Below are 12,076 nucleotides of genomic sequence, written 5' to 3' on the forward strand. Positions count from 1 at the left end.
CCATTAGGGTGACTTAAAAGGGCGTTATATTCTGTCACACCACAAAGTTGAGGGGTTGATGGCTGCTGGAGCGGTTTGGTTGCATCCTTCTGTGAAGCCAGCAGGACCCCAGGCTCTGCCATCTTTGGTGTGTTGGCTTTTGTTCTCTTGCTTGTGGCCTGTGTCATAAGATGATGATCACCACTGCATATGTGACCTCCAGATTTGAGGCAGGAAAAAGAGGGAAAATGGCCAGGACAGCCATGGTGCCTTTTACAGGAAATCAGACACTTTCCTAGAAGCCCTGGGTAGACTTCTCCTTTTGTCTCATTGGCCAGATGGTATCATGTGACAACCCCTAGCTGCAAGGGAGGCTGCAAAAGGGGGTGCTTTGCTTTCCTAGCCTTTATGGTAGAGGAGAACCAGGGAGAGGGCTTGGAAATGGGTGTGGGGTGAGCCAGTACATGGTGTCTGCTGCAGCCCTGCACCAGGTAGGCAGGGCAGGTTTTTATATCCAGTTCTACAGATGAGGAAACAAGAGTCCAAGGAGTTCCCTCCATGTCCCCCGTCCTGCTGGGGCAGGGTTTCTCAACCCTGCCTGCTAATTCTTTGTCATGAGGGGCTGTCCTGTGCATTGTAGTCTGCTCAGCAATATCGCTGGCCTCTCCCCACTAGATGCCAGTAGCACTGCCTCCCAGGAGTGAGAACCAAAATGTCTCCAGACATTGCCAAAGGGCCCCCGGAGGACAGGATCACCCCTGGTTGCAAACCACTGTGCTAGGGTAAAGCTCAGTCCTGGTGGCCCAGTGCCTGAGGTTTACACAGGGTTTTGGACTTGGTAGGGACCAGACTGATTTCATCTCCTGATTGTCCTGACAAGAAAAGAGGTACAGAGAGAGAAAATGACTTGCCCAAGGTCACACAGCAATATGTCTCTGGACTCCTGGCCCAGTGCTCTTTGACCTGCCCTACGGTATTTCAACAGACAGAAACACTGGTTTGGGAGTTCAAACTATTTCCCATTTCCCCGGTGTGTGAATGCCACTCCTTCCTTTTTCTGGCTTCAGTTCAGTGACACTGACAGTTGCTGCCTGGTGGTCCATAGAGCAAGTGTGCTCTCTAAGCTCCACCCCGGCACCCAGCTGCCACTTTCTCTTTGCTGACCGAGTGTTTCCCAATACTGAGTGCAGTAAAGCTGTCTCAGCTGTGGCCTGGAGCCCCCACTTCCCCTTTTCCTTCACTGAGTTTTGTGTTCACTGAATGTGAGCGACTCCACTGCTGTTTGTTGAGTGCTGTTGCATGTAGAGCCCAGGGATGTGCTGGTAACTGGCCCTCCAGGTGGGAAAAAAAACCCCAAAACCCTGATTTGTGGAGTTCACTCATTTCTGTGTTATAAACGCTCCCACCGTGGCCAATTTCAAGCTACTTACTGAATGTGGAGCCGGGAAGAAACATGCACAAGTCTGAGCTGGTTTCAGCGCCCCACTGGCTGAGCCCCGGGCCAGGCCCTGCATCCTCACACGCCCCCTGTGAGGTACACAGTGTCGTCGTCCCTATTTCACAGATGAAGAAACTGAGACTCAGGGAGGTTCAGGTACCTGTGTAAGGTTAGGCCACTTGGCGAGTGGCAGAGCCCAGGTCCGAAACTCAGTCTGAATCTGCAGGGCTTGTCTTTACCCACCGTCCTGTTCGCCCACTGCAGATGTTCAGAATTGTTCCAGGCACCCCCATCCCCAGCAGGGACTTCCCCTTCCCAGGTGCCCTTCAGTCCCCGGGCTCCCAGCCCTGCCCTCACCCCCATGCTCAGCCTGCGCCCCACTCCGTTCCTCAGCCGGCTGGCAGTGGTCCTGCTAACGGCGGCCTAGTATAATGCTCCTGGCCCAGGTCACTGGGGTTGAAAGCACAGTGACTCAGCACTTCCCTGTCCCTCCTTGTAACGCCAAGGCACGGCAGGACGGTGGCTTCCCTTTGTTCAGAAAAGGCCAGCGTAACCACACGTGTGAGCTCACCCACAATCACAGCCACAGACACACTCACACGCAGGCTCTCGTTTCATAAAGAGGGAGAATGTTCATGGGGGCCAGGCACAGTACTGAGCGTTGTTCAGTCTCACAGCCATGCTGTGACACAGGCAGTATGATTATTGCCCCAGTTTTACAGTCCAGGAATCTTGGACTCAGAGAAGTTAAGTACCTTTCTCAAGGTCGCACAGCGAATGGGTGGCCTGAGACACAGACTTAGGAGTGCCTCTCTTCACCACCTCCAGCGCACAAGCTCAATGCACCATTCACAGACATGCACACATGCTCCCTCACACAGAGACACACGTGTGTTCACACTTCAGACACCCTAACACCTATACATACAGGTGTATGAATCTCAGGAACACACGCTTACATATGCAGACAGACACAGGCTCAGGCAGCGGCTTTGCCAGGGTCTCTGCTTCTGCCCATGGCGGGGCCAGGCTGGGAGGTGAGGAGGGCCGGCTGGGATCCTGTTTGTTCAGTGAGCCCGCTCAGGGCTTCCCCTCCCTGGGGTCCCAGCCCAAGGAACAGGACTCAATACATCTGCCCCACTCAGAGCCTTCCTGAACTTTGCGACTCGTGGCTTTTGGGGGAGGGAGGCAAGCTGTGACCTTTGGAGGTTTCTGTTCTGCCCGGCCCTAACCACCAGCAGAAAAGTGGGACGCAGGCTGAAAAGCCCCTTCTCTGGGGGGTGTGAAGAATGACATTTGGATGTTGCCCCTCCCCCTCCCTCTCCCCTGCCTGTCCAGGCTCCGAGCAGGGCTGGGGGTGGGGTCCAATACCAAGGTCAGACCATCTGAGCGAAGGTTCAGCATGAACTTGAAATGCCCTCCATTCCTCCAAAGCTGGGGGTGGTGAACCAAGGAGGTGGGACTGAGTGGGAAGCACGCAGCTCTGGTACACTGAGCCAGAGTGTACACTGAGCCACGGACCCGCTGTGTATTACTGAGCAGGGGACTCACCCTCTCTGGGCCTCCGTGGCCTCACGGGGACTGCTTGCAAAGGATCCTCCTGGCCTGGAGTGAGAGTCTGTGAGCTGACCTCGGGATACGCAAGGCTCAGGCAGGGCTGGGCGCTGCGAGGATTGGCACCTGTGTCCTTCCTGTGTTCTCCACCTGTGACCTCACCTCCCTGACCCTGCTAGACTGCATCCCTCCAGCACTTACTCGCCTCAGTTCTCATTCTACCCTGGACCCTCTCGTCCTGGGCAGGCCAGGGCAGTGGGTGAGAATGTGGCCCCTCTGTCTTGTTTCTGGAATCCAGTGATTGCCCAGAACCCCAAGGCAAGGGCTTGTGCACCTGTTCAGTTGGTGCGGACAGGCAACCGCCTTGGAGTGAAATTTCCAGGGGTTCCCAGCACGGGTGTCGAAATGGGGCACCTTGTCTTGAGCCTCTGGGGCTGAAACCCCAAACACCCAGGAAAGGTGTGTAGGTTTTAGCCCGGATGCACCACGTCCTAACTCTGTGACCTTGGGCAAGTAACTCAACCTCTCTGGGTCTCGGTTTCCACATCTGCAAAGCGAGGATGACACTGGGCTGTTGGAAGGATCAGTGTAGATAGTGTCTGGAGAGGCTTCAGCACAGTGCTTGGCATTGGATGGATTCAAGCGTCAGCTAATATTTTATTATTACTGTTGCTGGGATTTGTGTTTTATGAGAAAAAGATGGAGAGTCACAGAGCAGCTTGGGGAATGGAATCTGGAAAGTGTTGCCGAGACAGCAGGGCTGAGGGTCCTAAATGAGAGGACTGTCTACACTGGATTGACTGATTGAACACAAGGGCGAGCAGACGTTTTCTGTAAAGGTCCAGACAGTCAATACTGTAGGCTTTTTGGATCATCTGGTTTCTGTCACATCTCCTCCGTCCTGCCATTGCAGTGGGAAAGCAGCCACAGACACAACATAAACAAATGGGCGCGGCTGTGTGCCAATAAAACTGTATTTATGGACACTGACATTTGAACTTCACATAACTTCGTGTTGCAAGATATTAGTCTCTAAATATTTTTTTCAACCATTTAAAAATGTAAAAATTAGCTCGCAGCCTGTATGGAAACAGTGGCAGGCTGGACTTGGTCTGTGGCAGTAGTTTGCTGAGCCGTGATTTAACAAACCCTTGACCAGCGCTTACAACAGAACAGGCACTGTTTTGAGCACTTCACAAAAACTCAGCCATTTAATCTTCACAGTAACCCTAGGAGGTAGGTTGTTATTCTTTCCTTCATAGATGGAAAAACAGAGGCACAGAGAGGTTAAGTAACTTGTCCAAGGTTGCAGAGCTAGTGAGTGATGGAGTCATGATTTGCACGCATGTGGTCTGGTTCCAGAGTCCATGCCCTTGGCTGCTAGGCTGAGCCGCATCGCCCCGTGCTGATGGGGTGACCTCAGGAAAGTCACTCTCCTTCTCTGGGCCTCTGCTTCCTTATGCAAAATGAGGGTGAAAATCCTGCCTCACCTCTAAGACTGTTTGGTGAACAGGGCCACATGGCCCCTGCCCTCTTAGGGCTCACACTCCAGCAGGGCAGCGATGCTAATCACAGAAGCCACAGAGAATGACACGTCCTAAAAGTGCTGTGTGTGGAGAGCATGTGCAGAAGTGCTGTGTAAACTGTGAAGTGCTGATGGTGGTGAGAGGGAAGAGGGGGCGAGGAGCCGGCTGATGGGCTGACTGCCCGCCCCTCTCGTCTCCCCATCCAGCCGCATCTGCCAGCTGACAAGGCTCGAAGTGCCCCAGGCCTCGAGCAGCAGCACCTGCTGACCACGGCGCCAAGCTCCAGCAGCAGTTCCCTGGAGAGCGCGGCCAGCGCCACGGACAGGAGGGCGCCCACCAGGCCCCAGCTGCAGGCGCCGGGCGTGGAGAAGGCCGGCGGGTCTGGGGAGGCCCCGGCCAGCTGCGGGAGCTCAGGTAAGAGGCGGGAGCGCCCCTGGCTTCCTCCCCCGCCCCCCACCCCAGTGTGTTTCTTCCTCATTTCTGCCTGAGCTGTCTCTTCCTGGGCCTCCCCTGCAGGATGAGGCCTGAGCTCCTAGCAGGACACTCTGCACCACCAGCCTGGGCCTCCCTCCAGCCTCCTGCCCTCTGCCCGCTCAGGTGCAGCTGAGCCACAAGCTTCTTTCTGTTCTTGGAACCCCCAAGTCCCTCCCACCTTTGCCCTGTGGGTTCTTGCGCCAGGAACACCCTTCCTTCTAGACCATCTCAGCTTATCCTTTGTGTCCCCAGTATCCAGGCAGGGAGTTTTCCTATATATTATAATACATATAATATATAATATGTAAAATAGCATATAACAATGTTATATTATATAAATATTATATATCAATATATGAATAATACATTGATATTATATTAATGCTATATATGATATATGTAGCATAAAATATATATTAATATTGTATATATATAAATGTTATATTAATATATTAACTTATACATTAATGTTATATATAATATATATAGCATATAACATATTATATGTTAATATTATATGTCATAATTATATATTTATTGTATATTATGTATGTTGTTATATATTATATTGTTATATATTGTATTAGATAATATATTATTTTATTATTAATATATTATTAGAGTGTATATTATAATTATATTGTAATTATATATTATATTATTTTTATAATATTAATACCTATTATATTTCCTCATCCTATCAGATGAGGAAACTGAGTCTCAGAGAGGTTAAACTGCTTATTCAAGGGCACAGCTGGTAACCAGAAGAGCCAGGAATCGCCCCTGGGCTCTCAGGGTCCAGAGTCGGCCTGGAAAGCTGAATGAGTAAATGATGTCCCTGGGACTTCACTCACTGTGCCTGTAGTCCGGTCCCTTTGGGCCTGAGGCATCAGGACTGCGGATCCCACGTGGGGTCTGGAGAAGCCCATGCCCTGTTTACACAGTCTGCATTTAGCCCTGGACCTGGTCTGTGACCAGTGTCACCCCTGGTGGGCATCTGCAGTGCCCACATTGGAGGAGGCCCCTGCGGGGGTCCCCCAGAAAGCCTGGGGCTCCCTCGGGCATGTTTTGTAGTGAGAGGCCAAGCCCGCTGGCCTGCATCTCCCTCTCTCACCTGGCGGCGCTGGCTGGCGGGTCAAGGAATGACCGTGGCCTTGGTTCGTTCCCAGATGCCCTCCCAGCCGCTCTGGTGCCGTGAGAGTCTGGGTAGGCTCCTTAACCCCGCCAAGCCTCAGTTTCCTGTCCTAGAGATGAGCATGGCAGCTCCTTGGCAGGGCTGCGACAGCATTCACTACCTGCCTCCTGACTCAGGCAGTGGGCTGGGGCATCCCACTTCTAGTTTCCCATCATCACCCACCCTCATCAGTGTGCTGTCTTGTCAGTGCCCCCCACCCCAGCCTGAGAGCTCCCCAAGGAAGGGACTGGGTCAGTGCCTGGAACAACATAGCAGGTGGCCCTAAACGTTTGTCGAATGAATAAATGAGATCCAAATATAAAGCTCTTGGGCTTCTTCTACCTCTTAGATTCATCTTTCCGCTTTCTTTGCGACACCTCCTCCAGACGCATCCTGGTGTGGCTTCCTCCTTGGGGAGCCCAGACCGTGTCTGCCCACCCCTCCTGCCCGCTGTCTCTTTTCTGTTCTTTCCGTGCCTGTCTGTCTGGCCTCTGCTCTCCCCTCCTCTCCGTCCCACCCGAGCACCTCTCCCCACTGTGCGAATGGGTAAACCTCAGGTCTGTGACCCCTCCTGGTCCCCCGTCTGCCCCCGCAATGTCTCGTTCACAGTGTGCACGGCCTTGGTGACTCTGGGTGACATTTGGGTGCTGTGGAGGCACAGGGTGGAAAGTTCCTTCTGGCCCCATGCTTTCAGCACCCCACCTCCACCCAGCCTGTTTGGGGCTGTTCTGAGCAGAGCAGCTCGCCAGCTCCACCCTCCTCCCGGGCTTCCCTGGAGACTGGAAACAAACGAGACTGGAAAACAAACAGCCAGTCCTCCCGGCAACCTTTGGACACTCAGGTCGCCATAGTAACAGCAGCAGCAACCATCCTTTTTGAGGGGCTATTCTGTGTCCGGCCCTTACATTGATCTCCTCAGCTTATCCACCATTTAGTCGCTCGCTAGTTAGGAAACTCAGATGCCCACAGGGCTGGGAGGGGAGGCGGGGCTGAACCTGTGCCCTGAAGCCCTTGCTGCCAGTCGCATTCAGGTCTGTGGGTCCTGCATAGCCCGCTGTCCCCCATCTGGCTCCCAAGGGAAGCTCTAAATCCAGATTTTTAAAATGTAAACTCCTGAATTTTAAATGTTGGCAGCCAATTCACTTAAAAACACTACCACCACCAAGAACAGAACACACCTGTGGGCTGGATTTTATTCATTCACATGTGTCCCTGTTATAGGCACTAGGGCCACAGCAGGGAACAGTCAGAAAGGCCCCACCCTTCTGGACTCAGGGCCTGGTGGGGGAGAACCCAATGAGGGACTCCGGAAATGGATTGCACAGTGGGCAGAGCTAGGGGCTCTGGAGATTATAGCAGAGGGAGGGACACAGGGAGTGATGGATGGGCGCGAGTGAACCTCCTTTAGAGAGGGAAGCCACGGAGGCTTCTTGGAGGAGGTGGCCTCCAGGCTGAGGCCCAAGTAAAGGAAGGAGCGAGCTATGGGAATAGGGAAGAATGTTCCAGGCTGAGGGAGCAGCACGTTGCAAAGGCCCTGAGGCTTGGAGGGCTCAAGGAGCTGCAGGGAGGTGAGTATGGCTGGAGGGAACCCAGCCAGGATCTCAGAGCAGCAGGAGATGGGGTGGGGAGAAGGCAGGCACCAGGTTGTACAGGGCCTCATAGGCCGTGGTGAGAACTGTGTTTGGAGCAGCCAAGAGAATGATCTGGCTCTGGGGCTGCTGGTGGAGAACAGACTGTAGAGGGGCCAGGTAGAAGCCAGGAGACAGGTGGAGACTGCACTAGTCCAGGGAGTGGATGGAGGTACAGGCGGTATGCAGGAGGTGGTGAACTTGAAGGCGGACCAGGTAGGAATTGCTGGTGCATTGGATGTGGGGTGTGAGAGAAAGATGGGTCCCAGGCTTTGGGACTGAGCATCTGGGTGGATGGCAGGCGTGTGAACTGAGATGGGAGGAGCAGTTTGGACGGGAGATGGGGGTGGAATCAAGTTGAGGTACAGAAGACGTGGTAGGATATATGGGCCCAGTGTGAACCCCTGCTTCACTGAGCCTGTCACCCCATCTCTAGGAGCCATGCAGGCTCCGGAGATATGGCAGTGAACAGGGCAGAGTCGTCCTTGCCTCAAGGGGATGGAAAGGGTCATTAGACCCATTTCACAGCTCAGCACATGGAAGCTCCAAGAGTTTAAGTGACTTGGCCAAGTTTATGGAGGCAGAGCAGGAATCCAAACCCAGGATTGTCAGGCTGCGGAGCTCCGGGCATCCCGGCCTCAGTGATGAGGACAAACTATGCCCCCACCACACCCCATTCTGGAATCCCAGATTTATGAAATCTTAGAGGCAGCTCTATGTGGAAGGAAAAGATTTGCTGTGGCTGAAGACAAGTTCAGGGTCAATGTTTAATTTCCATAAAGGAGCAATTTCCAAGCCCTTTGGTGTTGGTTCCTTGGCAGAGAGATGACGGGCCAGTGACAGGGGTCTCGCCTTTTCATAGCTGGTGTGGCCAGGGCTACTGATGCCTTGCTGCAGTTTTGGGAAGGTAATTCATCTTTACTGCTTCACCAGTACCCTGTGATGTATCCTTCCTGTCCTGGCTCACTTCTCCGGTTCTTTGTGGGCAGTGTGTTTTGTTCTTGGAACACCTTCACTTGCTTTATATAGTTGTCTCCTCTCATCTATGGGGGGACTTGGGCGGGGTATTCTTATTGGACAGGTGAAGACACTGAGGCACACAAAGGTTTACGGGACTTGCCCAAGATTACCCAGCAAAGCGGAGCTAGAACAAGGGCCTCTTGGCTCCTGGCCCAGTGCTCTTTCCCCGCATGTCTTAATCTGCCTCTCGGGCAGGAGGCAGGCTGTGAAGACACCCCCCACTCCAAGGCCCCAGCTGACCACTTTCTCCTGTCTTGTGTTTAGCAGAGGCATCGGCTGGCGGCCACGGGACCCAGGTCAATGTCACCTGCATCGTCAACGTTTGCAGCAGCTCTGACCACAGCTCTCAATGCCCCTCCCAGGCCAGCTCCACGAGGGACACAGACACCAGCCCCTCCAGCTCCCCGAATGATGAGCAGGTCCCCTTCTCCAAGGAGGAATGCCCTTTCCAGTCCCAGCCGGGGGCTCCAGAGACTCTGCTGCAGAGCCCAGAGGAGAAGCCCCTGCCCCTCGGTGTGCCTGATGCCGGGATGAAGCCCAGCTAACCAGTCTGGCGTGGGCTGTGTCACAGCCAGGGTGGGACCAACCCCTGGTCTTTCTAGGCCCCTCCCCCGCAGGACTCTGACTCTTCCTGGGCCAAATTCCTTTAGCGGCTTCCACGGCCTCAACCTTCCTCTCACCTGCAGGCAGAAGAACGAGGCAGGGAGAGTCATGGTGTGTCCTGTCATGGTGTGTGTCTCTCTTGAAAGGCTGGTGGATACGGAGGTGCTGGGCAGCCTGGGACAAATCCCCTGCCCCTCTGAGAGCTGCCCCCTCCAGCCGGTCCTGCATGCTTGGTTCCTGGAGCCCTTATCATTTTTGGTTTTTATTTTTCTTTTAACCCCTGGGCTCTACCCGGCTCTGGCTTCCTGCTGGGGAGGAGGGATGCTGCATGCATCATCCTTGGAGAAGGGGCAGTGGGGAAAGAGCAGGGCTGTAGCCTGAATGTGAGACTGCAGGATGGTCCCAGTGGGGGTAGTAGGGGTGGGTGTCATCAATCATATGGTTCTGTGCAGGGAGCGGGTGGCAACCCCTGTAGGGGACAGGAGTCCCCCAGGTTAGCTCAGGACTTTTGGAAGCACCACCTCCAAATCCACTCCTGCTAGCTCCATCTTGTACCATGGGGTGAAAACCAGATGCCCAGAGCGCCCAGGCGGGCAGCCTGAATGAGGGCTGTGACCTGGTTAAGATGGCAAACCTCTAACCCGAAATCTTCTAGTTTTAACATGCGGCAATTAAAAAACAAAAAAACAAAAAAACCCATTAGCTACCTTGGGGATAAACAAGCCAACAGTGTTAACAAAGCCAAACTCAGAGTTTGTATCCTCTGCCTTTGACCTTCACTCCCATTTACCCCCAGTTTGAGCTTCCCCTCCCCCACTGTCTGGTGTGGAGCTCCAAGGCCACACCTTTTCCTATCAGGGAATTTCAGGAACTGGAGATGACTGAGGCCCTGCAGCCATCTCCTCCTACCTCAGCCTGGACCTTCCTCCTTTGCCTCTCAAGGGGGTGCTCCTGTTTCTCCCAACCCCCTCCCACTGTTCTTGGAGTCCCAGGTCCCAGTGGAGCCTCGGAGCCACTTTGGTACTGTGGCTGCCGAGATCCTGAGTGGTTGTGAGATGCTGAGAGCCAGTCCTGTGTCTGTGTGTCTGTGTTGTGTGTTGTGGTTCTGTGTAGCCCATGTTGTCAGATCAAATGGCCTGCCAGAAGCAGCCGAAGCTAACACTTTTGCCGAGGGATTCTTCCCCATTAAGGAGTCAGCCCACTCCCCCCAAACGCATGCCCAGGCCCTGTAGACAGTGGACAAGTGTGGCCTTAACCGGATTCTGGAAGGAAGGGGGATGGGGGCCTCCTTGAGAAGACTGTTGGGTTCCTGATACTTGGATCCCTTGTTGAAAAATTCCACTGGACTTGAACTTGGCAGCTGAACTTTTGTTGGAGGGTGGGAGAAGCCCAGCCATTACCATGGAGTGAAGAAAGGCTTCCCACTCTGGAATCAAGACGTCCCTCTGCCTGGGCTGGCCAGGGTCTCCAACCTCATTGGGCCCTTTACAGCCGTGGAGCACTTCTGCCCCCTGGTGGACTCTCCTGGGAGGACCTCGGGCCTCATTGTCATCACCCCAGCAGAACAGGGATGAATTGGAAGGAGACTCTTTCTGCGGGTGGCCTCATTTTGTTACCAGAATTGCCACCAGACCCTTGGTCAAAACCCACCAACCCCTCCCTTGAACAGGAACTAACATACACCTTTAAGTCGCAGGGTCTGGACACAAAGAAAGAAGCTATAGGAAGAGGGAAACAAAAACTGGATAGGACCAGCTGAAACCAAGATGGCGATGAATCTGACCTCTAGGAGACCCTGAGTCTCGTTCTACACTGATTTTACTACATTAGCTACTAAATGACACACCTGCAATGGCTGTGACCGGAAGTCACTGACCAAAAAAGGACAGAAAAGGGATGGCACGCCATTTCTAGGAAAACCCTGCCTCTTTCCCAGAAAAGTAATGCATTTGCCTCCCCATCATTCGTCTCACTCTAACCCCCATTGTCCTTACTCCTTAAAAGCAAATCCCTCTCACCATGAAGGCGAGAAGTGCATTTATGAACTAAGCTCCTGCTTCTCCATTCCCTGGCCATTGAATAAATCGCGCGCTGCTCTAATCTCAGCTTCGGTTTTGTTTTTGGCTGTGCGAACCCGAATGGAAAAAGAACCTTCCCTGCCAAGGGGAAGGGGGCCTCAGCCAGGCTAGGGCCTAAGTGGGGGGTCCATTCGACCTAATTTGGTAACAGTTTTCCAGCTTGTGGGCTTGTGTTGATCCCAAGACAAGGAGAGTTTGCACTGTATGTATCCCAGACAGCATTCCTGCTTATAAATAAACCTTTCGTTTGTTTTACACATTGACTGTCTGGCTCTGTCTTCAGGTCTGAGCTGGGGTATGTCCATGGTCCTAGTGCCTGACACCAGTGTGAGGGGGAGAATGGCTCATGGCCACTGGAGTCTGACAAGTCCAGGCTGTGGCGGGACCCCAGAAGCACCCGCATTACAGCTGAGAGCCAGGCTGTGCCCTCGGGCCTGTGAACAGTGGGAAGGCAGCTCTTTGTCCAGAGCCACCCAGCTGGCCTCCAAAGATGCCCTCATCACATGCCCCGTCCATCACCTTGGTCTCCTGGGCCCTCTCTTAGGGTTGCGGTGGTCTCTGCAGGTCTGCTTGCTCATGTGCTGCCCCTCCTCACTCAGGGG

The 12,076-nt window shown here is 53.6% G+C and overlaps 1 protein-coding gene across 1 annotated transcript in view; it reads left to right on the forward strand.

The window, feature by feature from the left end:
• The window catches only part of TNFRSF1B (TNF receptor superfamily member 1B), a 36,575-nt gene extending 25,074 nt beyond the window's left edge, over window positions 1-11,501 (forward strand). The window contains exons 9-10 of the mRNA XM_007169951.2: window positions 4,704-4,911; window positions 9,058-11,501. Coding sequence (XP_007170013.1) covers window positions 4,704-4,911; window positions 9,058-9,338 — 489 coding nt within the window. The 3' untranslated portion in view covers window positions 9,339-11,501. The remainder of the gene's footprint in view (window positions 1-4,703; window positions 4,912-9,057) is intronic.
• The last annotated feature ends 575 nt before the right edge of the window (window positions 11,502-12,076 follow it).

Source organism: Balaenoptera acutorostrata, chromosome 1 (genome assembly GCF_949987535.1).
Source record: "Balaenoptera acutorostrata chromosome 1, mBalAcu1.1, whole genome shotgun sequence".
NCBI lineage: Eukaryota > Metazoa > Chordata > Mammalia > Artiodactyla > Balaenopteridae > Balaenoptera > Balaenoptera acutorostrata.